General features: G+C 43.7%; 2 protein-coding genes across 2 annotated transcripts; one reads left to right on the top strand and one right to left on the bottom strand.

The window, feature by feature from the left end:
- The first annotated feature begins 4,400 nt into the window (after window positions 1–4,400).
- LOC115790129 (olfactory receptor-like protein DTMT) lies at window positions 4,401–5,324 on the top strand. Its single transcript, XM_030743800.1, has one exon. The coding sequence runs from the start codon at window positions 4,401–4,403 to the stop codon at window positions 5,322–5,324; it is 924 nt and encodes a 307-aa protein (XP_030599660.1).
- A 5,332-nt stretch (window positions 5,325–10,656) lies between these two features.
- pgm2l1 (phosphoglucomutase 2-like 1) lies at window positions 10,657–23,274 on the bottom strand. Its single transcript, XM_030745165.1, has 14 exons — window positions 22,893–23,274; window positions 18,841–19,008; window positions 18,664–18,770; window positions 17,319–17,403; window positions 16,559–16,642; window positions 15,507–15,703; window positions 14,560–14,749; window positions 14,385–14,482; window positions 14,110–14,290; window positions 13,925–14,018; window positions 13,718–13,847; window positions 12,203–12,392; window positions 11,910–12,043; window positions 10,657–11,807 (listed from the first exon to the last, which is right to left on the bottom strand). Exons 1-14 carry the CDS (start codon window positions 23,001–23,003, stop codon window positions 11,705–11,707), a joined length of 1,872 nt encoding a protein of 623 aa, XP_030601025.1. The 5' UTR covers window positions 23,004–23,274; the 3' UTR covers window positions 10,657–11,704.
- Between the last annotated feature and the right edge of the window lie 630 nt (window positions 23,275–23,904).

The raw sequence follows: 23,904 nt of genomic DNA, 5'->3' as shown, positions 1-23,904 counted from the left end.
TGGTTACAATTCAGATCAGCTAAGGCAACACATTTTGGGCAGATGTTCTACCTTGGTGCCTTTCTTTTCATGTTTTCATCCTTTTAGACATGTTAAGCTGTGTGCCCTTCTGCTCAGGGGTTGGGACTAGTGCTGTTAGTGCTTTAAAGCTTTCCATGGCTTGCGTTAATGCTTCCTCCTGGGCACTGTGTCTTTGAATTGTGTTGTCATTATTAACATAGTTAATGTTCACAACACTTGTTTTTCTCTGTGTTCTTTATTTGTGGTGTATACTTGGGTTAACTTTTGGGCTGAGCAGTGGCCAAGTCTGCGTTTCTGCTCACTTTCTTCTGTTGTTGTCCTGATAACTTGGTGTAACCTCATCAGTAACCTTTGGATCACTTTAGTGGGGACTTCTGTTTAGGAGCCTGTGGGTGAATTATGACAAAATATCTCATATAGTGGAAAAGGAATGTATTTAACACACACAAGAAAAAGAAATATGTACAAAAAACAGACACAGTTCCCGTTTTAAATCTTAGTGTCTGTTTTGTGTCTTTGATTAAGTCGTTGCAAAAGTTCCAAAATATATCAGAATGTCATAGTTCCAGGGACAGAAGAAAAACAAACACATTTCTCCTACTGGCTTGCCAGGTTCTACAGGTGAAACCAATCCAGGGGGGAAAAACTTGACCACTGAGTTAAAGTAGCTGCTTTCATGAAGTTTGAAGATGTATAAGTGCCCGTTAGTGATGTGTCGTTCTGTGTCGAGGCTTCGAAGTGTGTATCGAGTAACTGAGGGAGACTTTTGTGAAGTGCATATCGAGGCTTGTGTCGGTGATGTTCAAAGCCTCACAAGCCGGCCGTACCATGTGACTGATTTGGGAAACGATTCGCGGGTTCAGTGTGCGATTCAAAATATAAGGGGCAGGGAAACGCTATGGATCCCCCCTCACAGTTTGTGGTATTGGGGACTATTGGCTTGCAATGTATTTGAGCTGATCTTGTTTTGGTGATGTAACCAACTAAGAGGAGATTTTCCCTGTCTGGGAACATCTTCAGCTGATCTCTCCTAATAAGGTGTGCGCATAGTAATAAATTATTACCACAGCTTTATCTGTGCCCTGTGCAGGAGTGCGGCTATATACTTTCTGAGGTGTTTGCAAATTTTTAGCCTGACCCTCATCACTGTCAGCCAAAGCCTTGGTGTGATTGTAATCAGTCTGCGTGTTTTACGTTGACTGTCCACTTGATGGCGTATTAGAGTAAATGAAGCACCGTGAAGCTTCGACCCATGGGTTCACTGATTGAATGGAAAGCTTCAATGCTTCATGAAGCTTCATCTCACCAACACTAGTGCCCGTTTCTCCGGCTTACTCCACATGTGCTACACAGCCATCAGCATGGACAGGAAGTGACAGAGCAGACGCTTAGGCTTATCACTCCACCTGTTGGTGGAGTGGCGAATGACAGCCTTCCTCAGATCACATGGGTTACACTATATTTCTTCATCACAGTCAGCCGGTAAGAGTTATCAGGGCCCAAACCTGGAGCCAAGACTGGGGAGGTGGTTTAAGGGGGAGCATCTGATGGCCTTAGCCCAACTGATCAACACCAGGTGATGAGTTGAATCAGGTGTTAGAGGAGGAACAGCTTATGTTCAAAATTTTTAATGACAGACTTTCTAGGTGTAGCCAATTGGCAGAAGGTTTCCATTTTGTTAGGTTCAGGAGCATATGTGCTTTTTATGGATGATGCAGTTCTGCTGGCTTCATCAGGTGGTAGCCACCAGCTCGCACTGGAGCTCATAGCTCAGGTCTTCTACCGGAGGCCTGGGAGCTTGAGAGTCCTGTGCAGTATCTTAGCTGTTACTAGGACTGTGTTGTTCTGGGCAAAGATCTCGGATGTCATTCTGTCTGTATCTGGAAGTCCCACAGGATCCTGTCTTGGTCATTCTCAACCACGAGTCGGGGTGTATCCCATTATGACTCCTGGACTTCCACCTTTCTTGAAATAAGACAAAATATCTAGTGTTTATTTTGTCTTATTTCAAGAAATCTTACCAAGTGTAATTATCTTACTGCACTGGGAGTTTATGGCCGCTTTTCCACCGACGATGATCCGGTGTCAGTGGCCAGTATTTTAACCGTTATGTGGGTTTTCCACCACGAACGCACTCGGTGCTCGGCCAAAAAACAGGTTCAACTAGGGCCTCACAAGCTAGCTGGTCTGGAACCAAGAACGCATGACGAAAGCGGCAGAAGGGCGTGACTCTGCCATCTCAACATCAAGTTTTCTACCATATTACATGTGTATTACATGAGAAAAGTGAAGCGATTTTCACGGCTGTGAATTAGGTTGGGCTCTAAGGCTGAACTCGCTGCTTTGTATCAGTTCATATCACAGATAAAAGGACACAAAGTGCGTACTTGTCGTCTTGCTCTAATCGCTGTCTGTGTTTCCCTCTGTGCTGCACACAGATGCTGCAGTAGTTTGGTTTGGACCCTAAAATGTATTTGCAGCACAAGAAAGGGGAGCGTGTTCTCCCACGTTTGTGCGCTTCGGCTTCCGTGTCCAGACGAGGACCCGCCCACACTCATACGTAAAGGAGCAGTTCACAGAAATATGGTGGAAACGCGGGCCCGTTAAGCTTTTCGCCGGTTCTTTTGGGAACAGCACGGGCACCAGCACTGGAACCCCGACGGTGGAAAAGGGGTATATTTGACTTACTTTGGAAAGATTCAGACTATAATCAAGAGTAAATATCTAGTTTTTAGACAAAACAAGATTAATAATTTTACACATGCAGCTCTGGTTTAGTATATCACTTTCAAAACAAGATCAAAAATACTTTTTTGGCTAAGTATAAGATTGTGAGACTTACTTAGATAGTTGATTTTTGTATTGTATCAATCTTATGATTAGAGCTAGTTCCTGTGGTGCCATGATTAGTGCCTCTGTACTTTCTTCCAGCCCAGTTTTGTCCACAATTACACATCGCAAGTATCATTCATGTTTAAGAGTACTTTCAGTACATACTCTTACTTCCTGATATGTGTAGAAATAAGCTGTAATATACAGAATAGATGAAAATACAAAATGAAAGCTACAGGGCCCTGACTGCACAGTTGGTCTTCCAACTGTTGACAGTATGGTTTTTTGTTTTGTTTTTTTCTATTGTCTGACATGTTTGTGAGGGGGCGTGGCCTCAGCTTGCTCTGTGATGTCAGCAGACATCTCTCTCCACCTGTCCATCTGTTCCTCAGGTGTATAAGAGCTGCTGCCTGTGTGGATCAGAAACACCTTCACACTTCCCTCTGAAGCTGATGTTTCCTGTCATGTGCTGTTGTCTCTTACAGGATGACTGCTGCTTTCATTTGACTCTGTGTATGTTCATTTGTCTTGTTGATGTTACTTGTGACGCTTGTCTCAAAGTACACTTGAGGTTCGTGTTGATGAGGAATCACTCTGCTGATGAACTGAAGTAGTTTTTCTCACTTTTGAAACTGATTTGATTTTGGTGCTCTGACTGATTGATGTTTGATGATGAAACAGATTCTGACAGCAGTGATGATGGATCTGGTTCTGCTTTAACTTCAGTCAGAACAGTCTGACAGTCTCAGAGGGTTTCTGCTGTTTTTCTAATGAGTCGCTTGTGTACAGCTTTAATGTAGGGATGTAAAGTGTTTCTCACTCTGCGGGTTTCTGACATTTAAAGATGCTCATCTGTTTACTCTTTTATTTTTAACTATTGAAGCTTTATTTTGAGTGTTAAAGGCATTAATGCTGCGCACAGAGTTTAGAGTTCTGAGCTGAATCCCTCTTTCACCACCTGATAGTTTAATTACAGAGTAATTTTCAACTAAGTCACTCATAGGATTAAAATCAACTCTTTTTCTTTTAAATCAGTAATTATAGATGTTTGTGTGGAGATGTTAAAATTATATGTTTGTGTTAGCTCACCTGGAATGATTTTTTTTTCATTAGAAAAGCAAACCATGACAAACTGAGGTTAGGCCCTTTTGTCCTTCATGTTTCTGTGTGTCTGATGGTAAGGTGGCACTTGAGTTCATGTTTACACTTTGTCTGCACATCTATTTTTCCTCTGAGAGCTTTTTGAAGTGTCCAACACAGATTTTAATGAAGCTGAAGTCAGAAAACGTAAAGAACCTCTTTAAGTATCTTTAAGTATGAAAAGTATCTACAACTCATTGCTGTTCATTGTGTGAACTTTTTTAGTCTTTCTGAAGTGAAACAAATACAAATTCCTGTTCTTCACTGTAAGATTTGCTGCCTTTTGTCTGTTTTACTTCCCTATAGACAGAATCTGTTGTCAGATTGTTGCTCTCGTTAGGTAATCATTGTTTTGCTGAATATAGACATGATGAAGAGTTAATGATTCTTTAGCAGCTTTTTACAGGATGGAGAATAACTCAGAGATTGTGTTTGTGCTTCAGGGTCTGAACGATTCACTGACAAACCGTCAGATCTACTTTGCCGTCGCTCTGATGTCGTACCTTATCACCGTGTCTGTAAATCTGACCCTCATCATCACCATCAGCCTGGATAAAATGCTCCATGAGCCGATCTACATCTTCCTGTGCAGCCTTTGTTTTAATGGCATCTGCGGGGCATCGAGTTTCTACCCAAAGCTGCTTCATGACCTTCTGACCAACTCTCATGTCATCACGTACAGTGCATGTTTGGGCCAGATGTTTGTCACTTATAGTTACATTTTTTCTGAGTTCACTGGTCTCACCGTCATGGCGTATGATCGCTACATCGCCATCTGCAAGCCACTGCAGTACCGGGTGCTAATGACAGCACAGAAGGTGGCACAGCTTCTGCTGCTCACCTGGTGCTTCTCACTTCTTGAGACGGCTGTGGGCACTATCCTGACTGCCAGGCTGCCACTCTGTGGCCGCCACATCCCCAAGATCTTCTGCACTAACTGGGAGGTGGTGAAGCTCTCGTGCTCTGACTCGACCCTTAACAATATCTACGGTTTCATACTTACGTTTTCGCTCATTTTGGAGACTTTACTCATCATGGTTTCTTATGCCCATCTGGTCCGAGCTGCTATCCGATCTTGTGCAGACCGCAAGAAGCTCATGCAGACGTGCCTGCCACACCTCATCACACTGCTAGTCTTCACCACCTCAGTGGTGTTTGATGTCATGTACTCTCGTTACGGTGGTGGTGGCACAATGAAGGCACTGCAGAATGTGCTGGCTGCACAGTTCCTGGTGGTCCCGCCCCTCCTCAACCCCATCATCTACGGCATGAACCTGCAGCAGATCAGGTCCAGGATGTTCCACAGGATAGAGACATTCAGGAGAAACTAAACCAAATTTGAAACATTACAGATATTGGCACTTGAATATATAGAATCTCTCACATAGACACATGATTTTTAGTACCAGCAACATTCAAATTTCAATTTGTAGTTTGAGTTCTAGTAGCCCCTCCAAATTAAAATCTATGGCACAAACCTGCAGCAGATCATGTCCAGGATACATCACAGGATAGAGACATTCAGGAGAAACTAAACCATGTCAATGAAATCAAACACAAATAAGATATGTTTATATGTAGGAGGGTGACGTTATTCTCTTCAAATCAACTGGTTAGAGTGTAGGTAAAAGAAATAAATCCCATCCTTGTACTGAAACTGTTTTTAAGTTGTTGTTTCTCCAGGCCTATAACATGTTTCTGGAAGAGCATACGTAGGCTGCCATGACAGACGGCTACTTCCGCTGTACGGTTTTATACTTCCGGTTACCCAAAGTCAGAGCCAGAGTTAATGACAAAATTCGGTTACTTTGTGCTGTAACAGGCGGCTTTATTAGTTGGAACATGAGCTCAGATTGTCGGTTGTCACTACATCAGTCTGTACATTATTTCAAATGATTTTATTCTGTAAATTTGTTCTTTTTCCCCAAAATTATACTACCCAGTTGCACATCCTATTACCGTATTTTTCCTTATGTTTTCCTTTAATGTACAGCCTCTTATTTTTTAAAATTACTTCATTTATAGTGTGACACTACAGCATACAGCCTACACAAAGCTTAAACAATGCCTGCCTTCATGTAAACACGTAGCAGTTAGCAGGATGACAGCTGCGTGTCTCCTCGATCACAGCCTTCAGCCAGTCCAGTGTTTCTGTTTCAGTGATCTGAACACTCTGATATCCAGATCAGTGATTTACCTTCCACAGAACAGCTGATCAGCGATACAGGAACAGCTGACTGTCTCCACCACTCCAGACAGTTACACAGGCTGTCAGGTTATTTTTTCAGAGACATATAGTGACATGATGAATACCATACCAAGCCACAGCTAAGTACGTTTGGAGTTGGTTACAAAAAAAAAAGCATTGTAATTGCTCATGGAAACACACCTTTGTCTTTTAATGAGTATAGCCTACTCATTAAATTTGTGTTACAATTGTACAAATCTGGACAGCTGGAGTAGTCTCTTCTTTCTTTTAGGACAAGTATTTGTAAAAACAAACAAACAAACAAACAAAAAAAACACAACAAAAAACAAACAAACAAAAAATTTTCTTGACAAGTGTGGTTGAGCTTGGGGGGGCCCTGATGGCCAGGGGGCCATATGCAGCCACATATGTTGCCTATGCCTTAAGACAATCCACCACATAACAACAGGGCATACCAAGTGGCTGACATAGTATGCAGGAACGTTTGTACCGAGTATGGCCTGGAAGTTAAAATGGGATACAGCCCCAGGGGTTGTTGAGAATGACTGAGCTAAGATCTGGTTGGATTTCCAGATACAGACGGACAAACTGGTGATGGCTAACAAACCAGACATAGTAGTGGTGGACAAGCGGCGGAAGAAAGCCGTTGTGATAGATGTAGCAATACCAAGCAATAGTAACATCAAGAATGAGGAACACAAGAAGCTCGATAAATACAAAGGCATGAGAGAAGAGCTAGAGAGGATGTGGAAGGTGAAGGTAACCATGGTCCACGTGGTAATCGAAACACTTGGGCCAGTGACCCGCAAACTGGGAGAGTGGCTCCTTTAATGGCTTTCAGTTAGCAGCTGTTCCTTGTCAAGAGTTCATTTCTTAAATTTCTTGCCCTCTTTATGTGTGTACGACCATCAGTTGTGTTGGGAAGAGGTAGAGTTGGTGTACAGTGAATAGCACTATTTCAGTAATCCATATTATGGCAAAAACTACTCAAGTAAAGAAAAATGACCATGTAATGTCCATCATGAGTTTGTCTGTTTGTGTGTTGATAACACTGAAGTACTTGCCTGATGAGAGAAGCTTGAACAAATGATGTCCAAGTTGTTTAGAGACTGTGGATTTGCTTGTCCCTCTACATGCAGTGATGTTCCAAAATTGGCAGCTCTGTGCCAACAATATTTGTGCTTCTTTCATAACACACCAACATGCTGGAGACTTGGTGCAGATACCTTGAAGGTCCTGTTGTACCTTACCCAAAACTGCTGGTGTTGTCATCCCAGGAACAGTGATGGTGATCTCCAGGATCCTTGAACTAGGTACTCTCCAAATCCTCTGTATAGATATATTATTGAAGTCTATAATGATCTAAAGCAGATAACCCGTAAGCTGGAGAGGGAATGGTGTCACTAAATTAGAAGATGCTTTATTTTTTTTTTTCCTGCTCTCGATGGAGACAGACACATTTTTCTCTTCTCCCCAGCCTTCCTATCTACCCCTGCTTTTTGCTGCTTTGCTGCTTAGAGCGTCCCTTTACACATCCCGAACTGGAAGTTAAATTATGGATCTGGTCAGCTGGTCTCTCAACACTATTGATGATCAAATTCTCATCACGAGGAGATTGGGAGAAGGGGAACCCTCTTTCCTCTGGCCCGGCTACACACCCAGCTGGTTATGTTATGGATTCCCGTGGGGATGGAAGATAACGTTCCTGGCTGCACTGTGTGGACGTGGCATTTATATTGATACCAGAATTTTTCCTGAATTGGACCTGGGGATACCTGGTTTCTGGGCAGCTGTTCAGGCCCTAGTAAGGCTGCCTATGAGGGATGCAGAAACAGTACGAACTCAATCAGACTCAGTGGAGCTGAATCGAAGTGGATTACATCTGGAGGAGTGTTGGAGTCTCTGTTCTACAGAAAACTTTAAGGTCTGTCAGTAAATAGTTATGACGGCCTGAACCAAAACAATTGCAGTATTTGGAGTTTGGCTCCCAGGCGGCCTTGGATGCTGTCTGTCTAAATCGTCTCCTGGAGATGTTTGTAAACAGATGCTCTTCACCCCCCCCCCCCCCCCCCCCCCCCCCCGCCCCGCCCTGCCCTGTGACCTGTATGAACTGGTATCCTGGCAACCAAGGCTGACTGTACCATCTTATCATGAACATCATCATGAACTGCTGGTCTGGAAGCTGTGTGTCCATCACAGCATCCTGCTCGTCTCCGCTGGCAGCCCCTCCCCTACCCACCCTAGTGCTCTCCAGGCTTTAAATGTGCTGCTGCTTTGCTGAGGTGTTTTTTTGGAACCTCGTAAGGTGTTCATAATGAACACAGTACCAGATGAGTTTTTTTTAACCTACCTATCCCAGTGTATCTCTTTCTGTTTTCCTGCTAAAGGTAGCACCGGTTAAACGGCTGCACGACCTCAGACACCTGTCCCCCTGTTTGTGTTTGCCTCTGTGTTTGTATTTCTTGGATGGGTGTTCTGTTAACTGTAATTTCCCCATTGTGGGACTAATAAAGGTATTCGTATCATATTCGTATCATTTAGCCTGGAAAAAGAGTTTGTTGCTCTATAAAAAAGCCCTCCATAAAGCTAGGACATCTTACTATTCATCATTAATTAAAGAAAATAAGAACAACCCCAGGTTTGTTTTCAGCACTGTAGCCAGGCTGACAAAGAGTCAGAGCTCTGTAGAGCCGAGTATTCCTTTCACGTTAACTAGTAGTGACTTCATGGATTTCTTTACAAATAAAATTTTAGACATTAGAGAAAAAATTATTCATAACCATCTCAAAGATTATTCTTCATGTTCGGCTGCTTTCAGCACTGCTGGTATTTGTTTAGACTCTTTTGCTCCAGTTGATCTTTCAGAGTTAACTTCAATAGTTACTTCCTCCAAACCAGCAACATGTTTGTTAGATCCCATTCCTACTAGACTGTTCAAAGAAGTCTTTCCAATTATTGATGCTTCAATCTTAAAAATGATCAATCAGTCTTTATTAGTTGGCTATGTACCACAGACCTTCAAGGTGGCTGTTATTAAACCTCTACTTAAAAAGCCATCAGTGACCCAGCTGTCTTAGCTAATTATAGGCCAATCTCCAACCTTTCTTTTTCTCTCAAAGACTCTTGAAAGAGTAGTTGTAAAACAGCTAACTGATCATCTGCAGAGGAACGGTTTATTTGAAGAGTTTCAGTCAGGTTTCAGAATTCATCACAGTACAGAAACAGCATTAGTGAAGGTTACCAATGATCTTCTTAGAGCCTCTGACAGTGGACTCATCTCTGTGCTTGTCCTGTTGGACCTCAGTGCAGCTTTTGATACTGTTGACCATAACATTTTATTACAGAGATTAGAGCATACTATAGGTATTAAAGGTACTGCACTGCAGTGGTTTGAATCATATTTATCTAACAGACTCCAGTTTGTTCATGTAAATGGGGAGTCTTCTTCACACACTAAGGTTAATTATGGAGTTCCACAGGGTTCTGTGCTAGGACCAGTTCTATTTATATTATACATGCTTCCCTTAAGTTCAAGTTACTTTATTTTTACCCGAGAAAAAGTCAGCTGATTATACCGGCGTTAATGATTCTATTCAGACAAACGAAAGCACCTTGAGGTGACTGATGTTGAGAATTGGTGCTATAAAAATAAAACTGAATTGAAAAGTGGTGGAACGGGAGGGTCTCATCATGGATGCAGTCAACAAAATGCTGACCATTGCATGGAGATCTGGGTGACTGGTTTGTAGATGTCCTTTAAGATTTGTCGTGTTTTTACCCGAGATAGTCGCCCCACATGGTTTACACATCGTTTTGTTTGTCACAACGTCAAAGGACAAATGTGTCCATAATCGGCTCTTCTCTTTCTCCCTGCTGACATTGGTTACATAACTTAGTTCTATCGGAAGGAACGACCAATCACAGGCTAGATTGTCCTTCCCGAGTTTAGAGCAAATTTGCGCAACTGTGCATTTGATTGGATGTCTTTCCAATTATTGATGCTTCTATCTTAAAAATGATCAATCTGTTTTTATTAGGTGGTTATGTACCACAGGCCTTCAAGGTGGCTGTAATTAAACCTCTACTTAAAAAGCCATCACTGACCCAGCTGTTTGATTGGATGTTTTCCTAACTTGTCCCGCCCTGTCACAAAATTAAATCAGTTCTGATTGGATTTCGTCCCTGCCAAGCATTTTTGTCTCGTTTTCATTCGTTGACGAAAGTGTCAGTTAATTTCGTCATCGTTTTTATCATTTTAGGTAGTTTTTATTTAGTTATCGTCATGAAAAAAAGGTTCGTCGATAACGATGACGAAAGTATTTTGTCAACGAAATTAACACTGGCTCCAACCCATTCCCAGCAAATGTGCCTAATAAAGTGATCAGCGAGCTTATGCAAGATTTGATCTCTTAATGATGAGGGAAAAACAACATGAAGGTAATCAGAGAACCACATTAGGAGCATTATTTTATTTCATTTTCAGCATGACTGAAGCTGTGACAGTGGAAACAGAAATGAGGCGTCACGCTGGCGTCAACAGTTTAACAAAATAAGAGCTTCTGCGTGGAGCATAAACAGCAGCTCCTCCTCCTCCGCTCACATAAACATCTTTAATCTCCTCGAGTAAAAAAATAAATTACCTCCAGCCAACATTCAGCCGAATACCACAACACAACAAAAGAGAAAGAAAACATGCTCGGTCTGTTCGGTTTCACACCAAACGCTCGTGATCATTAAAAATAAATATCAGCAACAACTGATTTATAGTCTATTAATCTATTTTTAAACATAAAAACTCAGAAGCTGGATAAAAATAACCAGAAAATGTTCAGCCTGCAGATACATTTTACAGTCACAGAGGAAAAAATACATTTAAAAGGCTACAAAAAATATTTGGCATTTTTACATAAAAATAAATTAAATAATTTGATTGTCCTAACAGCTGTTTTTTTTTATGCATTTTCATTTGATTGAAATGTTTTGTGCATCAGAAAGTATGGTGGGCTGAAGGCAACTCTGAAAGGACAACCAGACTATTCAGTGCCAACTTCAACTCCCAGACTGCACTGCTCCTGAACTCAGAGGTTTGCTTTTTTGGCCCGTTTCATTTAGTTTTTTGGTCAGATTATTATTATTATTATTATTTATTAATAATCAGAACATGAAATTAATTTCCTGAAAATAAAATTTAAGATGAAATGTTTTTCGTACATAAACACTGTTCAGATTTGTCATTAACGAGCTTCCATATAAGGTCAGACTGCAATGAGATTTTACAGTCACCTGTTACTGCAGCCGCAGTCCCGACAGCCAATCACACGAAAGAATCTGAATACTCGCTCTTTGGTCAATTTACCCATCATGCTCTCTGCTGACTGGAACTAACAGCACTTCTGTTGACCATCTAAAGTTCACGGACACCACAGAGTGAGGCAGCTGCTGCTCTGATTCCCATGACAGGATGTGATGTCATCAACAGGAAGAGGGTATGAGTGGGCGGGGCTAGACCAGGCGGCGAATCAGGTTGTTCTTCTCAGGTTCCAGGAACTCATCCACCAGGGCATCTGTGACCTTCCTGAGCTCCTCCTCCAGGGTGGACACCTCGCTGCAGCACAGAGAGGGTGATGATGTCACCGAGGCCACGCCCATCCAGCACGATGTCATACATACATGAAAACATTATGATGAAGTGACATAACGAGCTGACCTTTGCCCCGGTGTGGCACAGAACTCGGTGTAGTACTTGATTTTCGGTTCAGTGCCGCTCGTCCTCAGCGTGGCCACGACGCCGTTCTGCAGCGTGAAGGTGATCATGTGACTGCTCCTCGACACGGGAAGAACCTGCACAGGAGAATGCACCTGAACACACCTGAACTGAATTGGATAAAAGTCTAAAGGACGTTTTGGAATGTTTTTCGGGACTCAGTGATTTTCAGGGAATCTTCCTCATGAGGAACTTCAGGAAGAACAAAGAGTGTTTTAACAGTTTGCTGCTCTTACGGATCTGAGGTCCGGCTGGCTGCTGTCGTATCCTGTGGTAACATCTCTGACGTGAACGATCTGGACGCCGCCGCACGTCTTCGGGTACGAACCGCTACCGTCAAAGTTTCTGATGCGACCAAAGATCCTCTGGATGGTGGGAGGGTCATTACAGATGACGTAGGAGGTTTTCGACACGTGATGACCGTACCTGGAGACAGAGACGACTGTCAGAATAAGGTCATCACGCTCTTCCATATCATTATTCTTATTATCTCAGCCAGCAGCAGACACGACACTTTCATGTCTCTATCTCACACACACACACACACACACACACACACACACACCCCAATAAATAAAACCAAATAAAAAACAGTGTTTTGTTTAATAAATAAAATGTGTTTAAATTTTTACAAAGTTTCAATTCTTGCATTTTTTTGTTTTTACTTCCTAAATCCACATTTTTTCCTTCTCTTATATGTAAATTAAAGAGCCAACTACCCCATTTTACAAAACCAGCCTGTAACGTTTCATGTTCTAATGTGCAGACAGAGTTCTGTGTCCTTTTACCAAAACGTCCTTCCACTTTTCCACCTGAGCACTCAAAGCACTTCATGCAACACGCCTCACTCACCCAACACTTCTAAATCTACATTCGCACTCCGATCCTGAGCAACACGGGGTTCAGTATCCTGCCCAACGATACTTTGGCATGCAGACTGGAGCAGCCAGGAATCAAACCACCAACCTTCTGATTAGTAGAGGCCCTGCTCTACCCCCTGAGCCACCTCCATCTTTTGTATGCAAGCTCTCCGTAGAGCCAGAAAATGAAAGTTGCAGTTATGTGAAGTCTTTGTTTCCATTTTAAAATTAAATAAAATAAATACATGGGACTGATTTTTTGATTTTCTAAAAGGTTTTGACTGCAAGAAATGTTTTGTTTTGGGGGGGTGGGGGTTGTCAAAGAAAGCTCGTCAGCGCCCCTGATGCAGCAGCAGCGTCAGGCGTTCATGCTCTCGAGCGTTTGCTGCCCTCTGCTGGTGAGATATGTTTTTGTCTGGAGCGTCTGACTCCAGCGTTTCAGCACAATGTTGACGTTCACTGCACATCTCAGGACTTTGGTTACACTGTTTCTGAAATGTCTGGACTTCATAACAGGCAGGGGATTCAAATTTGGTAGAAAATCAATTAATGATAATTTCACAAGTTTGCACTTTGTCTCAGTGTTGTGATAGTGAGGCTTCACGCCATGTTATGTGGCCAAACCGTACATAAGGCCTTATGACAATAAAAATACAGGACAAATTTTTTTTTTTGATTTATTGAAGCACATCAGTAAACTTCATGCCCTGGGGGGGCTTTTACTGAAACTGAGCTCAGCACGCCTGAGCCTAAAAAAAAGAAATAACAGCTCAGCTTCATAAATGCCAGAATTTGTTTCCATGAAATTTACTTTTGAGTAATAACTTGTGGTACACTTTGTAATCCTGGCATTTGGTGGATGATGTTAAATAAACGCCCTGAGGGTCTTACGTTTGGTAGATGTTGTGCAGCTGTTGGTTCAGACTCAGGTTCTTGTTGTGGAGGTAAGCAGCCATTTCAGCCATGACCACCGCTGAGCTCACGCCGTCCTTATCCAGGACCACGTCCCCGCAGAGGAAACCTGAAGAGACGAAGGACATCTGACCGGTTTACTTCAAATAAACCTTCAAATGCATAATTAAATAACAACTTTGTTACCGATCGACTCCTCGAAGGAAAAGATGACTCTGTTTCCTGTTTTGGAGAGCTCGTGGATTCTGTTCCCGATCCATTTAAAGCCCGGTAGAGTTTCCTGTGGAGCACAGAAAGACCGTCATCGTCATCATCATCATCATCGTCTTAATTCCACAGATTGGCGTGTTCATTACACCTGAGCGTCTGACCTCGAAGTGGAACCCTTCGATGCGAGCGAATGCCTGCAGGATCTTTGAGGATACTGTGGTCGCCAACATGTAAACATTCTGAGTTTCTGCTGGATCGGGATGGTTCTCCTTCCACATAAAGAACATCCACCAACCCAGCAGGGCCGCCAGCTCGTTACCTGTGAACACCTTCCAGCCACACCTGCGATAGAGCACATACAGGTAAGTTACACCTGAAACACAGGTAAGCAATCACATATAGCTCTAAGCTCTGAAGTGCCTTTGAGCAAACGCACTCGTCAGACTTCTCTGCTACAGCCAGTCGGTCAGCATCAGGATCCGTCGCCAGGACGACGCGAGCATTTTCCCGCTCTGCCAGCAGAAGAGAAAGTTCCTGAAAAATAAAACATCTGATTAACAAACTCAAGAATTCAGTTGTTGACGAGCAAACATCACGGGAATCTGACCCACCAGGACAGACTCCCCCTCCTCAGGGTTGGGGCAGCGGACGGAGGAGAAGTTGGGGTCGGGGTCTTTCTGCTCTGGGACGGGGATAGGCGGAGAGAAGCCGAACACCCGGAAGGCCTGCTGGACGAAGACGTGACCAACGCCGTGGAAGGACGAGTGGACGAACTTCAGCGGGCACCTGCTGTTCAGATCCCTGAGAGACACCACACAGCAATGTGGGGCAAATTTGTGGAATCTTTGTAACTGCCACATTTTATATTTAATCTTTTCTAGTGTTTCCTTTGGGTTTATGTGTAGTGCCACCTGTCACCACCAGTGGGCGTGGTAAAAAGGTGTGCGCGAAAAGGTTCGAAGAAGGCAGGTAGAAGTAATGCTGCAAGATTATCATCAGCTGGGCAGAGGAGAGAAAGGAGGCTGAAGGGAAGAAATGAAGCCTAATTCCTTTTTATAAGCACACAGCCAATAAAGTCTGTACATGTTTACGTCTGCATTTTGTTATTCAATAAGTATGCAAGTCTTTAATGTTAATATTTGTTCATTTTCTCAAGAGTTCATTGTTATTTCATGTGCTGAATCATTAATAAATTTGTCAGTTTGAAGAAACCAAATGTGTCTGGATGTTTTACTGTTCATGCTCGTGGTCATTTTAAAGGTCAAAGGACGCCATATTCTGATGTCCTTACATGTTCACATCCTTTTGGACAAGTTTGGCAGAGCACCATCGCAGGATTATTCCCCTCCTACCACAGGCAGAAGTTTGCTAGATGATTAAAAAAGTGCTGCAGCACCAAAACGCATCGTTACTGTTACAGGTGATCACAGCATGAATTTATGCATTTAAAAGTGAGACATCAGATATTAGATCAGGCTACGTCACAGATAGTGACAACATGGCGGTTAACCCCCCCCCCAACCCTAACCATATGGTAGTGTACATGCAGTGGGATTACCTGTGGCAGCAGAGGGAGGCGAGTTCATCCATGTAGCAGCTGTTGATCTGGGTCAGGGGGTCAGTCCTCAGGCAGCTGCGATCCACCAGCTTTACATCCCAGCATGAGGCGCTCCAGGGCTCCAGCTCCTCCTCTATACATCGCAGGATCTCTTTGTCGTGAGGTGAGGCAATCTGGGCGCCGTTACACCAGTACACCTGCAGAGGGAGACAGGTAAACAGCTGGTGTTAAACTGTCACAGTACCAGAATATTCTGATCAATCCATTAAGTCAAAGTCAGTTTTCCTGTCTGGAACATTTCTCCCTCCTTTTCAAAAACCAGCTCTCACACACTCTTGGCTTAAACTTCACTGCTTCCAGAACTCACAGCTCATGATAATCACAACCGATGAAAGAAAATATCACAAACATCAAAAACAAAACACAAACAAACAAACGAGGCTGGCTGTAAATGCCCTCCACCCCCTGCACGAGCTCCAGGAGTTTGTGATAGTTCCTGGAGATGTCTCAGAGTTTTTCTTATTCCAGTCTGATTTGCATCTGTGAGGATACACCAGCTGATCCAGAGGTTCACATCCTGAACCGTAGCAGAACCCTGAGAACCCTGAGAAACACAGGGCACAATCCAAACCAAGAACATAGGCAGCAGATTCTTGGATGATGAAAATAATAGTCTGCTGCAGGCTTAAAAATATTTTTTACAGTCTTTTACACACGACCTGAATCTGTATGGACGAATAAACTAAACAGATACATTTCCTGTACAGAGGTCTGGAGCAATAACTGAGGACTGTTCAGCAGGTTTTGTTAAAATCACAAACAAAAACATTTAAAAACTTGAGTTGCAGCGCCGAGAACGACAGACACGCTGACAAAGAGCCGACACAGCTTCCACACTTTTACTCTAAGGGCACAGGTGTGATCACGGCCCGGTACAGCCGCACCAAGAACGCATAACGCTCAGAAAGCTGAGTCTGGAACACGGTCGCCATCTTGGCTACCAAACGTGTTTCCTGCTGAAGCTTCCAGCGTCTCGGCCGTTCCTCACTGACCTTGTATCCGTTGTCTTCTTTAGGATTATGTGACGCTGTGATCATCACTCCAGCTGCAGCTCCCAGCTTCTTCACAGCGTAAGGCTGGAAAATGAGAACAGAGCGCGCTCAGTGTGACCTCAACTTGAATTCACATCAACGAAAGGAAATGATTTATCATGTAGTTTGTAGTCATTTATGGGATTCAATTATTCAGTTCTTAATGTATATATTATCTACCATTATAGCTCAGCTGTGCTCTGTAACCGAGTCAGAGACCGCCGTGAATGCGGCCGTCAGCTGTGAGTCTGTCACAGGCTTTGGGAACAGTTCTGCTCATTTGCCTTCGAGCATGTTTTTAACAGGATCCCAGTGAAAGTGTGTGGGAGCTCTGCAGCACTCACTGGCTTTGTGTCTGTGAACGCATCCTGAATATAAACTCCAGAGTCTGAAGTTGTATTCAAACAGTTTGGATGTCGTCACAGATTAAAAGCATCAGAGTTTACCTGTGACTGTGACGTCACCCTGTGCTAACACTCGCATTCACAAAGAGATACATTTTCCAGATTTTTGGGAAGTGAAAAAATAAAGATGATGTCAGAGAGGTGGGGCAGATCAGGCAGGTATTCAATCAAAAATGAGATCAGGCAACTAATTAAACCAAAGAAAACAAAAATAATGCAGTGAACATTAGTGGCAGTCACACTGAGCACCCAGTTTATGCTGCCGACAGAGGCGACATCAGCTGCCAGCAGGAAGTGATGCCTTAGAGTTTCCTTACCACATACGGTGTGGGGACGAATGTGGAGAAAAGATGCACGGGGACGTCTCTGCTGAGCATCACAGCAGCTGTCAGCTTCGCCAGCCTGAAGCACACACACACACACACACACACACTTTGCAAAGGTTCCCGCTGACTGCAGAATAAAAGCGTGAAAATAATTCATATACTCAGATATGTTCTAAAACATGTGCTTGAACTGGTAGCAGCAAAGTCAGTCAAAGCTCTGATCTTTCCTCAAACTTTAGTTTTGTTATATTTTTATTGATTTTATTTGTACTGATGGATCCTTCTGTGGGGAGAAGAGTTTTTTCCTTGAAATGAAGCAAATGTGGAAGATGCCACCCTGTTCCAGCTGAGAGGCATTTTCATGGGTGCTGGTGCAAAGGTGAAGCCTTGGAAGTGGAGAGAGAAGTTCTTTCTGTCAGCAGGCATCATGGGAAACATGAACTCTCTGCCCAACAAAAGTGATGAGCTGGAGATATTGGTGAAGAAGTATCCAGTGAGTGCACTCTCATGTGTTTTACTGAAACATGGTTGAATTAAAACAGCTCGGACTCTAATGTGGATCTACCTGGATTCACCTCACACAGAGATGCTGAAGCCAGTGGCAAGAAAGAAGGTTTGTGAACCAGAGATGATGTAGTCCTGCACACGTCACTGTCAGGGAGAGGATGTGTTGTCCTGATACTGAATTACTGGCAGTTGGTATGCAACCATATTATGTACCAAGAGAATTCAGTCATAACAACACTTGTGTGCACTCCAGCCAACGCAGCAGCCGAAGCTCCGTGTTCTCCATGAACCTGTTACTAGGATACAGACTAAACACCCAGAGGCCCTCTTCATAATTTCAGGAAACTTCAGCCATGTTTCTCTCTCCTGAGCACCACTTCAGAACACATGGAACAAAGGAGCAATAACAGTAAAAGGGAGAGACAGAGAAAATCCTTCACACCCACAGCCATCGGGCTTTTCAATTCTCATACCAACAGCAGATGAGCTGTGTTTACTGATCCACTGGATCAATTAGGTTATTCTTATTCTAATTTATCTTGAGTTTTGTCTAGAAAAACATCAAAAAACTTAATTAAACATAATTAATACAATTTTTTTAAGTCTGAAAAATGTCAAAAACCAGGCAAAGATGTCAGAAAATATCCAAAGAAAATGTAAAAAAAATAAATAAATAAAAATAAAAAACGTAAAACATTTATTATGACGAGTGTTGAAGTAACGCCTAAAAAAAATTTAGGACATTATTTTGAAGTCTGAGAGATTGCCAGAAATATCAAAATGTTAGAAAATGTCTAAAAATGTAATAAAATATTTTAATAAATGTTACCTCTCACTGCTGCAGCCGCTCTCTTCCTGTCCTCTGGTGTCAAAGCCAACCACCACTCCTCTGCTGCTGAAGTCTGCAAAATACCTGCACAGGTACGAGCATAACCCCTGCAGAGGAAACAGCCCGGGTCAGACATCGGTCTACCTGGGCGGGTGATGTTCCCGGCGTCTCTCTCACCTGTGTGGACTGGATGACGGTGAGATCGTTGATCCGGTTGAATCCCGCTCCCATTGGCGCTCTGAGTCCGGCCGTACCGAAGCTCATCCTGCTGCACAGTCTTGACCTCAGATCATCGAGACAACCCCCCGCCACCAGAGAGTCCACCTGAGCCCGGGTCCGCTGGTTCTGCAGCACAGGAGAGGAAACCCTTCACACCTTTACTCCTACCCAGGATTTACCTGGGCAGGAGTAAAGGTGAACACCTACAGCAGCTTTGATGCCTGATGCACGCCGGATGTTTGGACCCGAGCTGCTGCAGGTGTGGTTTGAACATTTAAATGAACATTTCTGACGCAGCTGAGTTACAGCACATTGGCTGTTACCTTACACACACACACACACACACACACACACACACACACACACACACACACACACACACACACGATCAGTCAGGACTGAATATAAATCAGAGTTTTCAGATTCATCAACATTTTATTCACACAAACACAGTCAGACTGAGAACAAGGCAGCTTTATGCGTCACAGCTTCTTTCTATGAAAACTATCACTGAAGACACCCTTCATATCAGCCCAGACACGGCTGCACAACTCGTGTCTCTGCCAAGGACATCAATATCCCCAGATGTCCTTCTCACTCACGCCTCTCACAACATAACTGCATAAAAATCAGGCAGGAAACAAACTGAAATGAAAATGTAGGATTAATATAAGTGAATAAAATTATAGCCCCTGAGCCAGGTGAGTAACCAAAGGCAGTAAATGTCCACAGGTTCAGGAGTCCTGAGCTCCATAACAGCTGGATGTTTACGGCCCCTCCTTCCAGTATTCAGACTCTGATGTTCCCAGTCTGGCCTGAAGAGTCTGTTCTGTCTGCAGGAGCGCTGACCGTGCTAACATGCTGATTTGGACAAAGTTGCTGATGTAATTTGCTCCTGTGCCTGTTCTACAGAGACGTGTCTAAAATCTACCCGAACAACCTGCATTCAGCTCCCGAGGACCTCAAAACTTTAAAAGCTTTACAGAAATATAAATTTGATTTAGAGAATAAAAAAGCTGATAATTCCCTCAGTTTAACAGCAGTCAGGTCACTGTGGATGGCTTCCACTCGGACTCAAGTTCGCTGACACTCGTAGGTAAATCATTACATTTTTAATAAGTCTTTATAGGCACAGCATGCAGCCATTGTAGGGAAGGATGCCCCACTTCCTAAATCCAGTTACTCCAAAACTAAATGGTTTTGACCGCTCACATCACAAACTGAACATGTGGTTGACCCTGTGCAGTTTGCTTACAGCGCACACAGAGCATGTCTCAGTGACCTTGTTAAGCCTGATGGTTAAACATTTGGAGGGAGGAGGTTCTCATGCTCGACTGTTTGTTGAATATTTTTTAGCCTTGAACACAATTCAGCCTCATATTTGAATCAGGTCTTCAGAACAGTTCGACCTGAGCTACAATCTCACAGCTCTGAATTCTTGAAACAAATCGCTCCCCACAGGGACGCGCGCTCTCGCCTTATTATTTATCCTGTACACCAACACAGTACTGTGCAAAGGTCTTAATAAAAAAATAAAATAAATAAATAAAAACAATAAAATAATTAATCTGACATTAAGGCTGGCACAGATAAATCTGCAGCATGTAACATAAAACCACAGTGCACAGACCCCGAGCACAGACTTCAGTCCACAGGCTCGTACTCCACACAGACGGGTGTAGCAGCCTTTCAAAGGAGGTTACACTCGGGTGGGTAATGAGAAGTGTCAAATACATCAAAAAATGGTGCCTGTGTACTGCACTTTGTGTTGTGGTGGTCACTTCCTGTCTGTGGATATCTGACTTGTACTTCGTTAGAGTCAATGTGAGTGAAAATGAAGTCCTGAATAAAATGCAGGTTGGCAGACCTCAGAGCAGTCAGGACTTCCACTGATTAGCAGCTGATGTCCAGAGAGCAAGAAGGATGGATTTCATTCATGTTTCTCTGCACAGAGGATAAAGATAGAAGTCCAAACGACGGGTCTGAATCTTTTCCAGGCTGCTGACATTTACAGTGGAGTTCAAGGCAGCCGCAACCTTTAAAAAACACACTGCTGTGTGGCAGGGTGACGATGTGGGAGGGGGGGGGGGGGGGTATTTTCAAATCCAGTCCAGTCTGACTGAAACTCGTTTAGTGTAAAGTGGATGTTTTTTGATTGTCTCCTGTCATACAGCATATCTCCAGTTTAAATGGAAGATGTTCACATTAAAAATGGCCAAAGTTTCAAATAATGTGGTCACTAGTTGATAAAGTGCTGTAGTCCATCTGAGAGTGGGATTAACCTTCAGCCTTTCTGAAGCATAACATTAGCGATAGCAAGCACAGACAAATCTTCCTCACAGTCAAACGGTTGTAGTTATTACACAAAGTTGCACCACCTCTTTGTTCTGCAACAGGATGAAGAGACGAGGTGTCTCCATGGTTCCTGCTTGAGTTACTTCAGTTTCAAAACACTTTTAGAGAAGTCCTCACTCTGCCTTCATCTTCTGCAGACCGGAGCTCTCCTTTCATTCATCATTACCCATTCCTAAACTCTAAGGCACCTCTGAGTTAAAAATGTGTGGCTGTTCACCCAGGTGTTACAACAAAGTTCAACATCCAGACGTCCATGAAAAACAGGATGTGCAGGGTCTAGCTGACTGGAAAGTTAGCTCGTTAGTTTCCATCTAAACCGTCTTCTGACCAAAGGATTTCTGAAGGGTGAAGTCAGGCCAGCTGACGTGTCATGGTGCCACTGGTGTAGCTGTGCTTATATTAGCCACAGCTACAGAGCTGGATTATTTTGCTCAATAATCTGATCACAATTTCTCAATAATCCCATTATGTTTTCCAAACAAAAAAACATCTGATTAATGGAGAGCACACAGTATTTGATGCAGTGAGCACCAGATGAAGCACACCATCTCCCATCAAGAGGTGAAGGAAAGGTCTGAAACGCACGTGGCCAAACAGGTTCAAGTTAAAGGACCTCTGCAGACACACAGCAGAGGTCAGAGCCGAGGTTACAGCAGCGCCTTCTGCAGTGTTCATCCAGAAACCTTATCACACATGTATTACAGAGCTCTGCAGATTAAAGCTGTCTGCAGGGTGTAGTAAGGGCCTGACTCTACCACAGACTGCAAGGAAAGGATGGGCTCAGCCACCTGAGCTCACCTACTGATTCCATCATGCTGGATTTTGGGGTCAGAAGTGGCCTTTAGATGAGAAGGTGGAGTGCTAAAACATGGCGATAAAACATGCTGAAGCTGCATCAGGTTATAAAATGTGTTGTGCTGTGGATCTGAGCATCATCCAGCAGCTGACAGTGACCTGGTTCGTGAATTAAAGATGAGGAAGGGATCAATATTCACACATGGATATCCGTTTACTGACCGGAAAGGCCCTTCTGAGTTCATCTGCTCAGTCACGCTGAGTCACGCTGCCGGTTAATCACCCGGTAACACACAAAGCTAATCTCTATCACGACCCGAGCAGACCCGGTGCTCCTGCCTGCCTGCAGCTCCGCACTGCGGCCATCACACACCCTCTGACCCTGGAGAGAGCCTCGCCTCCAACAAGCCCGCTGTGTCAGAATTCCGCTTTTAAAACAGCTCATTTAAATTTTTCTGTAGTATTTAGGGCAATATTTAAATTAGGAAGCATGTCTTGATAGATTTTCTTAACTGGTTGATTCTAGTTGCTCATTCGGCTCACATAGTTTCAACCTAGCGGCTTGTTTATAATTATCATTTGTTATAATTTAGAGCTGCTGCGACACCAGCTTCCCGCCTCCAGCTGTACAAAGTTAGTATTTAATAATATGACGTGCTGCTTCACGAAACAGTTTGTGTGCCGATTTTTCCACACGACCACAATATTCTATAAAATATACCTCCCAAACATGTTTCTGTGACACGTCCCTGCCCAAATGTGGTGTTATGTTAAAACGCCGGATTTGTCAGGGAGTCTGGTGCAGCGTTCCTGCTCCTGGATTTGCTTTCTGACTAACGGGCACAGCGGCACAGACTCACCCTGTCCCAGGCTAACCACTGCTGCACCGCCTTGTCAAGCTTCGGGTCGCCGGTGCTCTGGCACCTGACATTGGCGTTCAGGTCCCCGTCGAGTCCGCTATCGACCTCCATTCTGACAGCTAACGCTCAGAGAGCAGCACGGCCATCTGACTGTCGGGTGAAAGAAGTGGTGTTAGCTCCCGGCCGTTAGCGCCTACGACTCGGACCTTTCACACACACCGCCCGGTTGTTATGGCTGCTGAGAGTGAGCTTTCTCTCTGGATGTCCGTCTCCAACTTCCCGAACCGCGACTAACCATTAGCGACAGTGACGTTAGATCGCCGCTGGAGGTCGACAGAAGCGAGCGACATATTGTCCACTGAGCCGCGGACATACGGCTTCCACTTCCGGTCAGTTATGAAAATAAAAGCTTCATATTGACCGACACGAAAGAACGAGCTCTTTGTTCATGTATCAGCATTTATTCTGTTATTTAAATACGTCACAGCGTTTATCGCCATGTTCAATATGCATTTTGTTTTAAAAAAAAACTGCATTAAGTCTGAGGAGAGGCCTGGGAGCCTGGGAGCTTGAGGGTCCTGCGCAGTATCTTAGCTGTTCCCAGTATTGCGCTCTTCTGCACAGAGATCTGTGCAGAAGAGCGCATGTTGTTCCAGGAATCTGCTGGAGCCACTCTCCCAGATTGGGGGTCACTGCCCCGAGTGTTCCGATTACCACGGGGACCACTGTGACCTTCATCTTCCACATCCTGTTTTTATAAATAGATTGTATGATATGGTATCAGCCACCTCACAGCACTTTATATTGTAAGGTAAAGACCCTATAATAATACAGAGAACACCCCAACAATCAGACGACTGGCCTATGAGCAAACATTTGGCGACAGTGGGAAGGAAAAATTCCCTTTTAAAAGGAAGAAACATCTGGCAGAATCAGGCTCGGGGGGGGGGGGGGGGGGGGGGGGGGGGAGTCATTCTAGTAAACCAGCAGTCTGAGAGTGAGGTGCTCTATT

Source organism: Archocentrus centrarchus, chromosome 13 (genome assembly GCF_007364275.1).
Source record: "Archocentrus centrarchus isolate MPI-CPG fArcCen1 chromosome 13, fArcCen1, whole genome shotgun sequence".
Taxonomy (NCBI): Eukaryota; Metazoa; Chordata; class Actinopteri; order Cichliformes; family Cichlidae; genus Archocentrus; species Archocentrus centrarchus.
Note: the sequence above shows the minus strand (reverse complement) of the source record. Positions and strands in the feature narration are given on the sequence as shown.